This window comes from Prionailurus bengalensis, chromosome D3, assembly GCF_016509475.1.
Source record: "Prionailurus bengalensis isolate Pbe53 chromosome D3, Fcat_Pben_1.1_paternal_pri, whole genome shotgun sequence".
NCBI classification, from domain to species: domain Eukaryota; kingdom Metazoa; phylum Chordata; class Mammalia; order Carnivora; family Felidae; genus Prionailurus; species Prionailurus bengalensis.
The window spans coordinates 43,278,001-43,296,355 of NC_057356.1; the positions used below are offsets into that span (position 1 = coordinate 43,278,001).

The window sequence follows — 18,355 nt, forward strand, 5'->3', positions numbered from 1 at the left end:
ATCAGCTTTGAAAACTTGCTTTAAAAAGACAGAACAGCCCCACGGGGCTATTGACAATGACGGAAGAAGGATGGTGTTTGGCAGACTTCGAAGCTTTCTCTAAGAGGCTCTGAAACGTCAATTATCCATAAATTGTCACTCTAAGAAACATTGTACAATGACTTAGAAATGTCTACCATTTCCAAAGATAAACAAAGCTTGACCTTAGTATTGACATCTAAGTAAAAATCATCTTTTAATACTTGCCTTTGTCTTGCTTTGGTAAATCTGCTATTGCATTCAGCGTCTCGGTGACTGCCGTGCTGATACTGTGATAAACAGAGAGACTGAAATTACAAAACAGCTGGAAGAAGCTGGGAATGTCCCAACTTTGCACAGGATCCATTTTTTTCTCTGGTTCTTTGGATAAAACCGGAAGAAAGCTAGGCTGCGTGGAGTTTGTATCTGACATGAAATATGATTGAAAAGCCTGGTCAAATTCTTGCTGCATCTGTTTGAAGACGTTAAGACTCCTGTTAAAGAGAAATCTCACATCCACGGTCAGCTGGCTGAATACATTCTCTATTTGGGCCACTTGTGCGTCCTCCTCAATGAATTTTTCACTGACAGGGAGATCTTTTTGATTATCTTCATGGAAAGGAAACAAGTATTGATACATCTTCCTGAAAAACTGTTCGACCTGTGGGGTGAGGTGGAGGATAGAAATGGAATAAGAGATTAATTTTCTTTCTAGACTGTTTCTTTTTTAAAAATCAACTTTATTATTTTTTTTAAATGGAAGGACAATTGACATGGACCATTTCTTATTGTAAATTTTAAAGTCAACTTGCAGTGGTCATTCCAAATCAAAAATAATTCTGGGCAAGGTAGGAAAAGGTGACTCATTTTTTAAGATAATTTATTAACACTCTTATAACTTTGACTTTGTTTGTGGAAATAGGATCTGAAATTCTTCCTTGTTTATGTTTGCCTACCAAAGGCCAAGTTTTTAATATTGTTGGCAAGCCACAGCCTGATGTAGCGGCAGAGGCTGGCATGTCAAGGTTTAAAGGGTACTATGTAGGTTGCCCCAAAACTGTGAAAAAAGCTCTTGCCTTTCATCTCTGTCTTAGGGTTTTTTGGTTTGGGTTTTTTTTTGTTTTTTGGGTTTTTTTGTTTGTTTGTTTGTTTCCTTTAGCATAATGTTGTTAGTGACTTTATGGTCTTCTCTTTCTTGTCTCATAAATTAGTCCATGGAAAGGAAAAGATAAACATATTCATACTGAATTATAGATGCCTGATAGAGTTAAATAGGCTACTTAGGGATGGTTACATATTAGTAGTGATCAAAGCCCTCTTTGGCTAGCGTCAAAGAAATGAATCTCTAATTGTAGAATTTTACACTCAGTGGGAGAATATTTTCCAGCAGTCACACCATGCCCTACATCCATATGACTTCCAGGTTTGTGCTAGAACACAATTGTCCTTATATGGTAGCACTGTGGCCATGTTGAAAGCTATGGAGCATACCAACTATCAGACATCACAGATGTAGCATCCCAATGCTGTTCAAAGAAATCCCCAGAAATTCTTATATTATTCTTGCCTTTCTCAAAAAGTAATCTGGGTGGGGGCCTGGGTGGGAGTTGGGACCCCTGGGTGGCTCAATCAGTTAAGTGTCCAGTTCTTGATTTTGGCTCAGATCATGATCTCATAGCTTGTGAGATCAAGTCCCGTGTCAGGTTCCATGCTGACCACATGGAACCTCCTTGGGATTCTGTCTCTCTCTCTTTCTTTCTCTTTCTCTCTCAAAATGAATAAACTTGAAAAAAAAAAAGTAATCTGGGTGGATTGTCTGTCCCTCTCTCTGCCAGCTTGTATTTGCCTGAATCCATCCACAAAAACAAACTTCAAAGCCCCAAGAAATTTTCATAAAGTCACACAACTGGCACAGACAGGAATGGTTCCCAAATCTCTGACTTCCAGCCAGTGCTCATTCCACTGTTTTCCGGTATATTGGAGAGTGACAATGGCTATGAAAATAGAGCAGATGCAATTAACAGTGGAGGCAAATTAACTTGGCAAATGAATTGTCCTAGGGGTTGCTCCCTCTATAACTGGGTATGGCATTGCCAAGCCAGGAGCCTACTGTAAGTAGTGCATGCTGTAATATAGAGAGGGAAATTTCATTGCATTTCATATTCAGCTCACGTCTCAAATGGGAAGAGAAATTCAGGCCAATAGAATAGGAGACTTTTATGGGGCAGAGCTTATCCTATTCAGGTCACCACCCTCTGTGATTCCCTCTGCCCAGACAGATAGCCAAAGGGGACAAAACAAACAAACATGCCAGTCCTATAGGGAATGCATAGATATGGTTAAAGAGGGCATGAATGTGTGCATATGTGTGTGTTGCTGTAAGAGGGCAAGCCTATTGAAGGAGAGATTCAGGAGGCAGAGGATGTCTTCAAATGTTTGGCCTCCAGGGAAAAAATTAAAGCAGGTTGAAATCAGAGACTATAATACTATTATTTAGAATGCAATTCAGCAAACATTTATTAGATACCTAATGCTTAAATGAAGACAGCTAACATGTGGTCCCTGCCCTCAAAGAGCTTACAATCTAGTGGGAACATATTCACAAAGGACAAATACAAGACAGAAAGATTCAGGATATTTCCAAGAGGGATATACACCGTGTCATTAAAGGGAGAGATGAACACTGAATGACTGTTTTATCTTGTAATTTGAATATACACAGGTGATTTGTACATAGCATGAATGTTAGATTCTAGGTCACAAAAGGCCAATATCAGGTCAGGCATTTCTATTCTAAATAGTAAAATAAATTAATTTTTTAAAATTAAGCTGGAGTATGTACCTTAAGTATTCTGAAACCTTGAGCTCTATTTTTCCCTTACCGTATTTTTCATAGAGGACCAGCTAGATTGGCAGGTTGTGTAAAATCTCATGCAGTTACTCTCCAGGCAAGACTTGCATTCGTCCCAGGAATCTGTCAAAGACACCTGGCATAGACTTTGTTCTTCTTCCAGATGTTCCTGAACTTCATTCATGAGTTTCAGGGCTTCCTAATTAAAAAGTAGAAACACACATCCTATGACTAGATAAAGAAGATGTAATATATATATATACAATGGAGTATTACGTGGCAATCAAAAAGAATGAAATATTGCCATTTGCAACTACGTGGATGGAACTAGAGGGTATTATGTTAAGTGGAATTAGTCAGAGAAAGACAAATATCATATGACTTCACTCACATGAGGACTTTAAGAGACAAAACAGATGAACATAAGGGAAGGGAAACAAAAATAATATAAAAACAGGGAGGGGGACACAACAGAAGAGACCCATAAATATGGAGAACAAACTGAGGGTTGCTGGAGGGGTTGTGGGAGGGGGGATGGGCTAAATGGGTAAGGGGCACTAAGGAATCTACTCCTGAAATCATTGTTGCACTATATGCTAACTAATTTGGATGTAAATTAAATTAAAAATTAAAAAAAGAAACAAATGTCCTATTTCCATTTCATAACTCTATGTGTACCTTAGCTGATTTTTAAAATATGCGTATTCTGATGTACTTCTTTACTCTTTCTTTGTGCCCCTAGCTGTTAACAGGTCTACCTGAATGCTTTCTATTTGTTTAACGAAAAGACACTGGTTGATCCTTACTGAAGAGTGAAAGTCTTATCCATCTGTTCATTCATTTATTCCTTCTTTCAACAGCTATTTATTGGGTACTTGTGATGGGACAGACATTACACTAGATGTGGGTGAATTAGGATGTGGTCTCTACTCTGGGGGATGACTATAATTTACCTGTTTACTTGTCTGTCTTCACATATAGTTCTTGGAAGATGTGGAAAGTGGGCTTTAAGGTTTATAAAGCTGACAAATTTATTTCCATCATTTATGTTGCCTTTAATTTTTGTATGTTCTTAAACATTGCAAGAAAGGGCAATTCTTGTATATCAAATCAGATCTGCCCAGCCAGTTACACTCTAATTGCAGACATGCCAGTGTTTTGAGGTTGTCTTTCTTCTTGTCTATATTCCGAGTGCTCCCCCTCGTGGTGCCTTGCTGTATGTGGTCAGGTCCCACGCCGGGTGGTAAGGAGCCTGTCCCTGAGAATCTCAGCCCTGCCCCCAGGACCTCCCCCAAGGCCAGCACCCTTGCCTAGACCCCTGGTCTCCTTGCTAGTGTGGACTTCTAAAGACAAGCTCCCTCCAAGCCTGAGACCTAGTTCAGGGGAGTGACTGGATATAATGGACTCCTCCATAAAACAGTCTCAGAGCTAACAGTGACTCCCTTAAGTGAAAACCACACAGTGGAGGCAAAGTTTCTGTACTTAAAACCAATTTAGTATTGATTTTTACCTAATGGAAAAGAAAAAGAAATCACCTTTCCCTGTCATGTTAAGCCCAAAGAACTAGTTGGGCACTGAGAATCTTTTGAGGATTTCCTTGTCTCCTTGGGCATTGTAGATCAATTTGGGTTCCTACAACTTCTCAAGAAAGTTACCCCACCATGGCTGGAAACAATACTGCCCACATTTCCTCAGTCAGTACCATTTTTATTTTATTTTATTTTTATTTTTTAAATGTTTATTTTGAGAGAGAGAGAGCACGACAGAGCATGAGCAGGGGAGGAGCAGAGAGAGAGGCAGACACAGAATCTGAAGCAGACTCCAGGCTGAGAGCTGTCAGCACAGAGCCTGACCCAGGGCTCGAACTCACAGCGTGAGATCGTGACCTAGACAGAAGTTGGACACTCAACCAACTGAGCCACCCAGGCGTTCCAGTCAGTACCAATTTTAAATGTCTTGTTCACTGTCACCATAAACCGAAATCCCAATATTTCCAATTCCAAACTACACTCACTGTGTACCTTTGTGCAAATGGCTTAACATCTCTGAGCTTTAGTATCTTTCTTAGCAAATAAGAATAGCGATAGGATTTACCTCTTAAGGTTTTGTATTGAGATAAACAAGAAAGGCACATAGTGTGCCTCAATTTCCTTCCACTTCCTTCTGAGAGCACAACAAAAACCAATTACCAAATCACATGTCCCAAGTTTTGGTAGTGTAATGTTGCCATGGAGGAAGATCTCTGGGGAGAAATGCCCTGTCCGTTCCTTCTGTTTCCCCCTAAAATGTCCTACCTGCTGACTATTCCTGTAGTTTACAGATTTTCAAAGTCCTATATAAACTTGGTGTGGGGGTCAAATCACTTTAAGCCACCCTGGAGTTTCTCACTTTCAGTTAATTTCAGATGCTCTCTGAATATTAATATTATATTAATATATTAATATAATATTAATTATTAACCATTAATAATTAATTGTTAATCATTAATATTTGTATTAATATATTAATATTATATTAAATAATATATTGATACTCTCTGAATATTAATATTATATTAATATAATATTAATTATATAATATATAATTAATATATAAATATAATATTAATTATTAACCATTAATAATTAATTGTTAATCATTAATATTTGTATTAATATATTAATATTATATTAAATAATATATTGATGCTCTCTGAATATTAATATTATATTAATATAATATTAATTATATAATATAATATATAATATATTATATAATTAATATTATATTATATAATATATAATTATATATAATTATATAATAATATAATTATATATTATAATATATAATTATTATATAATATATAAAATTATATATTATATAATTATATATAATTATTATATAATATATATAATTATATATTATATAATTATATATAATTATATATAATTATATATATTATATATTATATATATCATATATATTATATATATTATATATTGTATATTATATATTATATGTTATATGTTATATATTATATTGGTATGATAATATTCAATATTAATAAGGAGGGGCTGTGAAGGGGTTTGTGATGACCCTAGGTCACCTGAGGATGGGTAGACTGGGGGCACCAACCCCATATTTGCTAAGTCATCATTTGCCTAAAGTATCCTTTATCCTCAGTTTAAATTTAGGGGCGTACCTGCGTGGCTCAGTCAGTTGGGCGTCTGACTTCAGCTCAGGTCATGATCCTATGGTTCATAAGTTTGAGCCCCGCATCAGGCTCTGTGTTGACAGCTCAGAGCCTGGATCCTGCTTCGGATTCTGTGTCTCCCTCTCTCTCTGCCCCTCCCCCACTCACACTCTGTCTCTCTCAAAAATGAATACACGTTACAAAATTTTTTTCTTTAAAAATAAAAAAAACAAAGTAATTTTAGGGAGGGGGACTCAGAGTTAAACTGGTTTTTCTTTTTTTAAATTAAGTTTTTGAGGCTTCAAACCTTAAGAGTATAATTTAATGAATGTTTATATAGTAAGAAGGTTTTTAAGAAAAAAATCCTACTAGTTCTTGGGATTCCTGAGGGCAAACTGAAACTGACATCTGTTTACTTGACCCACCCCTAACTGAAGCATTCTTTTCTTAGTATTACACCCTTAACTTGTGGGGAGGCCAGAGAAAGGGACAAAAACAGAAAGTCACTGGGTCCCAGAGGCACAGTGCCGACAGCTGATTTTCTCTGGGGTCATTCATAACTGCGCTGGGTTAACACGCTCATGGACATCATGAGCCTCAGTTTCCTTAGCTGTAAAGGGAAAGTAATGGTTTATGCAGATGTTGGAAGGATTACTACACATGATAATGTGTTTTATAAAGGGCCTGCAAATGATATCTAGTGTCATTATTCCCAGGGGCCAGCTCACAAGCCCATCACAGAAGAATCCAGCTCCAGAGGCTTTCACATTATCCTTATAAGGAGCTATTTTTGACTTCCTCAAATCTTTTGCTTGCTGTCCAAAGGGAGGAGGGTTTGCAGCTGCTAGTCAAGTGATCTCCTTTCCTTGCTAGGGACCCTGTGCCACAAGGGGTATAGGTGTGGCTGTAACATCAACCAATCTGGTGACAGGTTCACAGATAACTTTGGGGTCAGCCTGTCACACAGACCTGCTCCAGTGGCTCAATGGACACCCAGAGGCCACTGTACTCAGAAATAAAGAATTCCAGCAGCTATCTGCAGTTGGTGGCCTCCAACTTTACATGTTTATAGGTATAGGTGTAGGGAGGAAATATTAAAACTTTTATTTTTAAGTTTTAATTTAAAAACTGATCCCCTATCTCTATCAAAAGTACATAAACATTTTTAAAAAAGGGGGCACCTGGGTGGCTCAGTCGGTTGAGCGCCCAACTTTGGCTCAGGTCATGATCTCACGGTTTGTGGGTTTGAGCCCCATGTTGGGTTCTGTGCTGATAGCTCAGAGCCTGGAGCCTGCCTCGGATTTTGTGTCTCCCTCTCTCTCTGCAACCTCCCCGCCCTGTGCCCAGCTCTCACTGTTTCTATCAATAGTAAATAAACATTTAAAAAAATAATAATTAAAAAAATTGATGGCGGGGAAGGAGAAGTAGGTGGCGGGGTAGGAGAAGTAGGGAGTTGTTTAATGGGTACAAAATTTCAATTCTGCAAGATGGAAAGAATTCTGGAGCTTGATTGCACAGAATTGTGAAGGTATTCAGCACTATTTACCATACACATAAAAACAATTAAGATGGTAAATTTTATGTTATGTGTATTTTACCACATTTATACATTTTTAAAAATAAAATTTTAAAGTAATTTACTCTCAATGTTAAAATTTAGAATACTTTCCAAATTATTTTGTTACAGTTTTGATTTCCTCTTTGATTTAAGGGTAATGTTGAAAATAATTTAAAAAAATAATTGAATTGTTTTGAATGTTATGTTCATTGTTAATGTTATTAAACTGTGAGCCATGCAATGTTCATAACTTAGAAACATATTAAGCTTAATTCTGTAACATATGAACAATTTTTAACATCTTCTCTGGATATTTGGATATATAGTTGACCTTTAAAAACATGGGTTTGAATTGCATGGGTCCACTTACAGGTGGATTTTTTTCAATAAATACAGGACGGTACTATAAATGTATTGTCTTTTCCTTATGATATTCTTAATATTTTCTTTCCTCTAGCTTTATTGTAGGAGTACAGTACACAATGCATACGACACACAGAATATGAGTTAATCGACTGTTTATACAATTGGTAAGGCTTCTGGTCAACAGTAGGCTATTAGAAATTGTTTTGGGGGAGTCAACAGTTACATGCAGATTTTCGACTGGAGGTCAGCACCCCTTACTCCCACATTGTTCAAAGGTCAACTGTAATGTGTATTTCCCATTGGTAAGATATATAGTTTGAACTGTAACTATTAAGCAAAGGCATTTGAATAAAGAAACTTATTAGGCTGATGTACTATTTTATATACATTGGTGCTCTCTTGTGGTGCTTATGTCAGACCACTGCGTGTCACCAACTGCTCGAGAGGACCATGGGGAAGTGGGTCCTCCACATTCCAGGAGCATCCACACTGGTTCCCTCTCTCTTTGTTCCCTTGGAGCCGATTGCAATGAATTGCCATTTAGAGGGCTCAAGTGAAAGATGGTTTTATTATTTAGTTTTAACTAAGCTAGCCCTCACCAAATGGGCAAGAGTCTTCAAAAGATTCTTGATAAAAACCAAACAATACCCATGAGATTAAAAAATATGAATAGGGGCGCCTGGGTGGCGCAGTCGGTTAAGCGTCCGACTTCAGCCAGGTCACGATCTCGCGGTCCGTGAGTTCGAGCCCCGCGTCGGGCTCTGGGCTGATGGCTCAGAGCCTGGAGCCTGTTTCCGATTCTGTGTCTCCCTCTCTCTGCCCCTTGCCCTTTCATGCTCTGTCTCTCTCTGTCCCAAAATTAAATAAACGTTGAAAAAAAAATTAAAAAAAAATATGAATAATTTAAGCTCAGGTAGACAAGAAGCAAGCGGCAGAGCTGAAACGTCTTCATTATAAGCTCTTTGTTTGTCACATGACAAAGTAAAACTATGATCTAATCAGACCTGGCCATCAGCTAAAAAGTTTCAAAATATTTTCCAGATTATTTGAAATATGGATTTAACATCCACCCTAGCTAGTGATGAACCTCATCCTACATCTATTTTGTGCCTTGAGATATTAATGGTAGCAATTCGTGTGTCTAATTTACAAATAAACTAATATGCATAAATTTAGGAGTGAACACTAAGAATAATATTAGTAATAGGGATGGGGGCTCAAAAACCTTTGGAGACCACAGACCTAGCCAAAAACTCCATGAACACTTTTGACTCCATATCTGAAGTCAGAATGGACTAAAGATAAAGTATTTTTAAGAAAGTAGCACTTCCCCAACAGAGATGAATCCCTCAAATTCCTGGATTTGGAGTCCTGCACAGGCCCACTCTGCCTTTGAAGTTTTCATCCACTAAGAGCTGCTCTCCAGAAAATCTACTGTTAGGGAAAATAAGTAAGTCATCAACTGCACTAACAGATGCAGTATTTATGGTCTAGCTATATTTAAGAGCAGGTGTTATTCCCAATTACTGTACCTGCTTTTCTTCTTTGCATTTCTTCAGGGTTTTCATTAGATTGGTATGTTCCTCCTCTCTTCTTTCCATCATGATTTTCATCTGCTTCATGCCAATCAAAGCCTTCTTCACTTCTTCATCTCCATCTATGTCTCCAGCCTCAGGAAAACCTAAAAGAAGCATTGCAGTTTTTTCCCTTTGAGAGCTGATCAAATTGCAGTGTATCAGAATACAATAAGTTCACCAGTTTTCATTATGTCCCTTAAATAGAGACTTAGCTGTTCTTTTGCAGCATCAAATTCTGGAAGCAGATCACAATGGATTGGCTGTTAGCTGCCCCACGGACACAGCTACCATGTAGATGATACCTTCTATTCCTCGTGTCTGAGCTCCTAGACAAGTCAGAGTTCATTTAACCTCATTCTTGTCCTTTCACTCAGGGCCTGTTTCCAGTTATCCATTTTTTTTGTCTTTCACTTAAAACTCAAGTGTGTTTATATTAGAAAAAAATTCAGATTTTCTTCACAGACAATTTATATTAAATGCCAAATGGGAACCTCAAACACAGCGAACAATTGCCCTTTCTTTCAGCTTCAATTGCCTTCCCAGGAGGCATTAAAACTAGAAAGTATCTCATATAATACAAGATTCTTTAATAACCTGCTGGACATCTCTTACATACCCTTTTAAAAATTGTATTTACTTTTTTATTTTAGAGAGAGGGAGAGAGAGCATGCAAGCAGGAGAGAGGAGCAGAGGGAGACAGGGAGAGACAGAATACATTTTTTTTTTTTTGAGTTTATTTGTTTAATTTGAGAGAGAAAGAGCACAAGTAGGGAAAGGGCAGAGAGAGGATCTCAAGCAGGCTCTGTGCTGTCAGCATAGAGCCCGATGCAGGCCTCAATCTCACGAACTCATGAGATCATGACCTAAGCCAAAATCAAGACACTTAACTGACTGAACCAGCCAGGTGCCCAGGCACAGACAGAGAGAGAGTGAGAGAGTGAGAGAGAGAGAGAGAGAGAGAGAGAGAGAATTCTAAACAGGCTCCGTACTCAGCATGGAGCCCGATGCAAGGTTCAATCCCGCAACCCTGGTGTCATGACCTGAGATGAAATCAAGAGTCTGACACTCAATCGACTGAGCCACCCAGACACCTCTTTTCTACATCTTTAATAAGCTTTTGGTGGGTATAAAATTCATTGTCATTCTCTCTTTGCAGTAGTCAGTGTGGCTTCCAAAGGAACTTATTTTTGTTTCTGAGTTTAATCATAGACCTTCCTAAAGCAGCATTTTAACTAATTTATTTTTCTAAGTATTCAGTACCCAAAGCATATATCGTCAAGCAAAGGTCACAAGTTCATGAACATAGACTAACCAGATTCAATGTCACTATAACCCATTCTTTCACTATTTCAGGAATAACTGCACAGATAACTTTAATTGTTTAAATTTTTCAAATGCTAGAAAAGAATTTCACTGTTCGTTAAAACGGTGCCGAGAGGACACCAAACATCTGGATGATACCAAGAAATGCAGCCCGAAAGTTGGCAAGTTTTATCTGTGTGATAGCAAACATCTGGATATGTGAACGTTCTCAGATACTCGGCTGGAATTCTCTACTTTTATTCCAGATGTTTGGCATCATGTCTACTTGGTTTAAGTGCTGAGAGAACATCCTACCGTGAAACTGGAGGGCCGTAATGAATACGGTTATCTCTCAACCGTAAATCACTTGTATATGCCAGCAACACATGCAAACATGCAAACAGGACACAGAGCAGATAAAGAAACCAAACATACCCTTCAGGTTTCCATGGATACCGGCTTTGTCCTTCCAAGTAGGTGCGCAGTGACGTCCTTCCAACCATAGCAGATACACAATAAACACCAAGAGTGATGGCTTCATGTTCCTGCTGTTACTGCAAAGGAAAAATAAACCTGTACCAAATGCCTTCCATTAGGTTAGTTTTTGCCAGCATCAATTGAAAACACATGGCGATCTCAAGCAGTTTTCTGTCAATTTTTCTTTATGATTTTAGACAAGTTATGCTAATATGCCTGAGACATAAGGAGACCTGGAATATAAATTAAAAAAAAAAAAGACAACCCAAGTCCCTATTTTGTTTACATTCTTTATGACAGTTAAATAAGGTCATCATTTGAAGTATTTGAACTTCAAGACATTGAATAGTATGGATCACAGCCCCATAGAATCCATACTTCATTGTATGTTCTTGTCAACAGAAACAGCCTGAAATACAGAATTAGTTAAAATATGTCAGAAGGATATTTTTTTCCTCCAAAATTCTGAATGCTCAAGTAAGTTTTTACCGTGGGTAGTTTATGACTTATTCTTTCACGAAAGCAAAAATAACCTCACAGATTTTTCTTATATGTCTTATGAAACCCATCAAGATACATGAATAATGTATAATTATTTTTTTCTTTTCAGATAATGAATGTTCTTCTAAATTTAATTTGATATACTTTTGTTATACAAATTCCAGATACAAATAGGTTAGATTATTTTAACTCTTCCCAAAGAGATATTTACCTGCTTTATGTATATTTGTTATTTTGGGAAGAAATAATTTCATTATTTAATCAACATCTAGATTGTCTTTTTAATAAAATAACACTGGTACTAGTAGTTACAAAACTATCCCATTTTACATATCTACACCTATCATTTGAACTAACTCTTCTTTCTATTAAGACCTTATTTTACCAAATGAAACTTTTTAATATATATTTACCACTAACTTTGCAGTTTTTCTCCAGTGAGGTTACCACCCGCTTCTTAAAAGGCCTTCAATTTTCTCTGATTTAATTTTCATCTCTGTCAGGGATTTAGCCTGGTTCTTTTAATTTGATGACACAGTTCTTAATCCTATTAGCCTAATATTTTGAGATTAAGAGTATGGTTTAAAATTTGGTAGGTTTTAGAAAGAAACACTAGAGGGCGGGCTGTGCACATGATCAGGAACAATGACCTTGAGTAACGTTATTATACACAAATATTTTGTAATTGAAGTATAGTTGACATACAATATTCTATTAGTTTCAGATGTATAACATAGTGATTTGACATTTATATACATTATGAAATATCACCATGATAAGTCTAGTTACCATCTGTCATCATACAAAGTAATTGTAATATTATTGACTATATTACCTATGCTATAATAAATGTAAATGTATATAATGCTGCAATAAACATAGGGGTACATATATCTTTTTGAATTAGTGTTTTAATTTTCTTCAGATAAATACCCAGAAGTGTAATTACTGGATCATAGGGTAGTTCTATTTTTAATGTTTTGAAGAACTTTCATATTGTTTTCTACAGTGGCTGAACCAGTTTACATTCCCACCAATAGTGCATGAGGATTCCCTTTTCTCCGCATCCTCACCAACACTTGTTATTTCTTGTTTTTTAGATACTAGCCATTCTGATGGGTGTGAGGTGATACCTCACTGTGGTTTTGATTTGCATTTCCCTGATGATTAGTGATGTTGAACATCTTTTCATGTGTCTGTTGACCATCTGCATGTCTTCTTTGGAAAAATGTTTACTTTCTGCCCATTTAAAAAAATGTTTATTGGGGCCCCTGGGTGGCGCAGTCGGTTAAGCGTCCGACTTCAGCCAGGTCACGATCTCGCGGTCCGTGAGTTCGAGCCCCGCGTCAGGCTCTGGGCTGATGGCTCAGAGCCTGGAGCCTGTTTCCGATTCTGTGTCTCCCTCTCTCTCTGCCCCTCCCCCGTTCATGCTCTGTCTCTCTCTGTCCCAAAAATAAATAAACGTTGAAAAAAAATGTTTATTTCTTTCGAGAGAGAGAGAGAGAGAGTGCACATGAGTGGGGTAGGGGCAAAAAGAGAGGGAGAGAGAGAATCTCAAGGAGGCTCTGCATTGTCAGCACAGAGCCCTGACACAGGGCTTAAACCCACGAACCGTGAGATCATGACCTGAGTCAAAATCAAGAGTCAAATGCTTAACTGACTGAGCCACTCAGGCACCCCTCTCTGTCCATTTTTTAATTAGACTGTTTGTGGGTTTTGTTTTGTTTTTGTGTTTTGTTTTGTTTGGTGTTGAGTTGTAGGAGTGCTTTGCATAGTTTGGATATTAACTCCTTATTGAATATATCATTACAAATATCTTCTCCCATTCAGTGGGTTGCCTTTTAGTTTTGTTGATACTTTCCTTCATTGTGCAAAAGCTTTTTAGTTTGGTATAGTTCTACATGTTTATTTTTGCTTGTTGCACTTTGCCTGAGGAGACAGATCCAAAAAAATATTGCTAAGACCAATGTCCAAGAGTTTACTACCTATATTTTCTTTTAGGAGTTTTATGGTTTCAGGTCTTAGATTTAGGTCTTTAGTCCATTTTGAGTTTATTTTGTATATGGTGGAAGGAAGTGGTCCAGTTTTACTCTTTTGCATATAGCTGTCTAGTTTTTCCAACACCATTTGTTGAAGAGACTGTTTTTTCTCCATTGCCTATTCTTGCCTTTTTTGTTGTAAATTAGTTGATCATATACATGTGAGTTTATTTCTCACATGAAATATGTGTCTGTTTTTGTGCCAGTACCATACTATTTTTATTACTTTAGCTTCATAGTATAGTTTGATATTAAGGAGTGTGATACTTCCAGCTTTGTTCTTCTTTCTCAAGATTGCTTTGGTTCTTTAGGGTCTTTGTGATTCCATTCAGGATCATTTGTGGTATTATTTATTCTAGTTCTGTGAAAGATGCTATTGGTATTTTGGTAGGAAGTGCATTGAAACTGTAGATTGCTTTGAGTAGTATGGACATTTTAACAATGTTAATTCTTCCAACCCATGAGCATGGTATAGCTTTCCATTTATTTGTGTCATTTTCAATTTCTTTCATCAATGTCTTATAATTTTCAGAGTATAGGTCTTTCATCTCCTTGCTTAAATTTATTCCTTTGTATTTGGTTCTTTTTGATGCAGTTGTAAATAAGATTTTTTAAGTTTCATTTTCTGCTAGTTCAGTATTAATATATAGAAATGCAACAGATTGTTGTATATTGATTTTGTATCCTGTAACCTTACTTAATTCATTTATTAGTTCTGGTGGTTTTTGGTGGAGTCTTTAGGGTTTTCTAGTATCATATGTTATCTTCAAATAGTGACAGTTTTATTTCTTCCTTACTAATTTGGATGACTTTTATTTCTTTTTCTTGTCTGATTGCTATGGCCAGGACTTCCAGAGTTATGTTCAATAAAAGTGGTAAAAGTGGGCATCCTTGTCTTTTTCTGATCTTAGAGGAAAAACTTTCAGCTTTTCACCATTGAGTATGATGTTAGCTGTGGGTTTGTCATATATGGCCTTTATTATGTTAAGGTATGTTCCCTCTGTACCCACTTTGTTGAGAGTTTTCATCATAAATGGATGTTAAATTTTGCCCAGTGCTTTTCTGCATATATTAAGATGATTATATGATTTTTATCCTTAATTTTGTTAATGTGGTATAATTTGCAGATATTGAACCATCCTTGCATGCCTGGAATAAATCCCACTTGATTGTGATATGTGATCCTTTTAATGTTTTTTTTTCTTTTTAATTTATGATTGAAGTTTAGTTGACATACAGTGCTATATTAGTTTCATGTGCACAACATAGTGATTTAACAGTTCTGAACATTACTCACTATTCCTCACGATCAGTGTAGTCACCATCTGTCCCCATATAACATTATTACAATAGTATTGACTATAATTCCCTATGCTGTACTTTTCATCACCATGACTTATTTATTTTATAACTGGAAATTTGTACCTCTTAATCCCATTCACCTATTCCTCCCATCCCCCCAGCTACCTCCCCTCTGGCAACCACCAGTTTGTTCTCTGCATTTAAGAATCTGGTTTTTTGGGGCACCTGGGTGGCTCAGTCGGTTAAGCATCCGACTTCGGCTCAGGTCACGATCTCACAGTTCGTGAGTTCAAGCCCTGCGTTGGGCTCTGTGCTGACAGCTCAGAGCCTAGAGCCTGTTTCTGATTCTGTGTCTCCCTCTCTCTGACCCTCCCCCGTTCATGCTCTGTCTCTCTCTGTCTCAAAAATAAATAAACGTTAAAAAAAAAAAAGAATCTGATTTTTTGTTTGATCATTTGTTTTGTTTTTCAGATTCCACATGTAAGTGAAATTATATGCATTTGTCTTTCTCTGTCTGACTTATTTCATTTAGCATAATACCTTCTAGATTCATTCATGTTGTCACAATTGGCAAGATTTAATTCTTTTTTATGGCAGAATAATACCTGTTTTTTTAAGTGTTTATTTTTATGTATTTATTTTTGAGAGAGAGGCAGAGAGAGAAATAGAGAATCCTAAGCAGGCTCTGCACTGTCAGCACAGAGCCCAATGTGGGTCTTGAACTCATGAACCATGAGATCATGACCTGAGCCTAAATCAAGAATCCAATGCTTAACCAGCTGAGTCACCCAAGTGCCCCTGTAGTAGTTTCTTATAATCCTTTGTATTTCTGTGGTGTTGATTATAACCTCTTCTCTTTCATTTCTGATTTTATTTATTTGGGTCCTCTCTTTCTCTCTCTTTTTTTTTTCTTGATGAGTCTGGCTAAAGGTTTATCAATTTTATTTATCTTTCCAAAGAACTAACTTTTAGTCTCATTATAATTTTCTATTATTTATTGTTCTGTTTCATTTATTGATGCTGAGGGGGCACTGGTGGGTGGGGCTGGTCCTTGATGTGGTTGGTTGTAAAGCCCAGCCCTGACTATTGCAGGTGCATTGGTAGGCAGGGCTGCCCCCTTCCAGGGGTGGGAGTTGCTTTGGTGGGGAGGATGTTCTCTGGGTGTGGCAGGGTGGAAGTATCTTTGGAGAGGGACTCTGGTCCTGGCTGAGCTATCCATGGTGTGTGGTAGGGTGGGAGTCACTTTGGAGGAGTGCCTGCCAGAGTAGGTGGATTGGGCAGGGCAGGTCCACCTGGGTAGGGTGAATGGTGGTAGCAAGGTAGATGGGAAGTATCAGAAATGTCACTCATCAAGGTAGATGCTAGTTAAAAGGAGATTAAGGAAAACGGGGCCTGTCAGCCGTCCTATCCCTAGAGAAGGTTCTTACAACTTCCTGCTCCTTTGGCACATTCCCTAAAACTAGTAAATAAATCTCCTTCATACATGGCCCGGGAGTTTTTCAAACTCCTGCCTTTGTGTTGGGTCTCAGAGTGAGTGAATTTGTGTATGAGCCTTTTGAAAGTAGAGTCTCAGCTCTCCTGGAGTTAAGCCCTGTTGATTTTCAAAGCTAGGTGTTATGGAGGCTCCTCTTCCCTTGGAGGGACCCAGGGCTGGGGTGCCTGATGTCAGACTTGAATTCCTTGCTTTTCAGGAAGGACCTCCACATTCATGACATTTCTCCCGTGTGTTTCACTGTACCAGGGCTGTAGTTCCTGACTAGACCACATTTCTGTCCTTCCTACCTGTCTCAATGTGGCTTTTTGTTTATATCTTCAGGTGTGGAAAGGCTGTTGGGCCTTTCCTACTGGCCTGCAGGTTGTTTTCAGAGAGTTGTTCTATATGTAGTTGTAGTTTTGGTGTGTCTGTGGGAGGTAGTGAGCTTAGGATCTTCCTGCTCTGCCATCTTGTTTTGATAGGACCCGTTACAACCTTAAGCATTTTTTTTTAATTTGAAATTTATGATACATATATTCCTATATAGGCCAAACAAATTTCTTTGGAAATATAAGCCACAATACAAAATAGAGTAAATAAGCTCTTAGATAAAACATTTTGAAGATTATTTATATAGCTGGAATTTTTTTGAATATATGCAAACACATTCTAAGTAGATAAATTATAAAAACCCAGCATATAAATAATGCAATAGATGAGTATTTCAGGCCCACTATAATTTAATAATTGATTAGCTGAACTGAAAATCCAGCTAATGATTTGTTTAAAAACAATTTAGAGAACCCTTAGTCACCATAGCCTGTTGTAGCCTGGATCTCTCTGGCTACTGACATTTCAGAATCATCATGGTCCCCTTTAAAATTTTGAGGAATTAGCCAGTCAATACTTATTATGTGCTTAGTACTTTCTAAGTGGGTCACACTGACTGCTCTGAACTAGCCCACCTGCCTTTTGAGGGCCCTTAGTCTCCGTATTTGAGCAAACTGCTGTTTAGACTTTATCTGTGCTCCACTTGGGCACCGGGATGGGCAATTACAGGACACACTCAAAGTCCAGCCCACACCCCATTTCAGCTGTCTTGATTACCCACTAATTATCTGTTTTAGTTGGAAACCTCTTAGCTCTATTGGCAAACAGATCATCTCAAAGCAAAACTTGAACTATTAGTATTTTAAGTAGCTTAATGTCACTGTTGAGCAATTATAGTCCACACCTGAAAACAGATGTGTCCTATCCTGAGAGGTGACTAGTCGGCCCATGGAAGAAGCAGGGCTTTGGGTATTTTTCTTAGGAAGAGAAGAGCACAGTTCTGGAAAAGTTAGTCATAGTAAATTAACCAGTGCTACTTCAACCCTGAGAACTCTTGCTCATTAGTTTGCTGTTGCCTAAGTTAGGGACCTTTTGAAGTCATGGCTGACATCTCCGTACTCTTTCAACAAGCCCAAATTTTTTTGAAAAAGGAACCTGTTGTTTAGGAATACCAGTGCTTTATCCTGTAGTGGCAGATTTTTTTCTGTAATCCATGTTCCTCCTTTAAGTGTAATTTCTGAAAACATAAGTTTATTACTAACTAGTACTAATTACTTTTTAAATATCCTGAAGCTTCCAAAAAGTTTCTTCCTCTAATTATTTCATCTGTTTTTACAGCTGCCATTTTGTTCTTAAGATTAAGCAATATTTCATACAAACCCCATTAT

At 37.5% G+C, this 18,355-nt stretch overlaps 1 protein-coding gene across 2 annotated transcripts in view; it reads right to left on the bottom strand.

Annotated features, from left to right (window-relative positions):
- CLUL1 (clusterin like 1) overlaps positions 1-12,335 on the bottom strand; it is a 30,836-nt gene extending 18,501 nt beyond the window's left edge. Inside the window, exons 1-5 of one of the 2 annotated variants that reach the window (XM_043558421.1) lie at positions 12,236-12,335; positions 11,280-11,398; positions 9,498-9,646; positions 2,901-3,068; positions 247-679 (exon numbers count right to left, since the gene is read on the bottom strand). In XM_043558421.1, the coding sequence (XP_043414356.1) occupies positions 247-679; positions 2,901-3,068; positions 9,498-9,646; positions 11,280-11,385 (856 nt within the window). In that variant the 5' untranslated portion in view covers positions 11,386-11,398; positions 12,236-12,335. The remainder of the gene's footprint in view (positions 1-246; positions 680-2,900; positions 3,069-9,497; positions 9,647-11,279; positions 11,399-12,235) is intronic. The other variant, XM_043558420.1, reaches the window with a different exon arrangement.
- Positions 12,336-18,355: the final 6,020 nt, after the last annotated feature.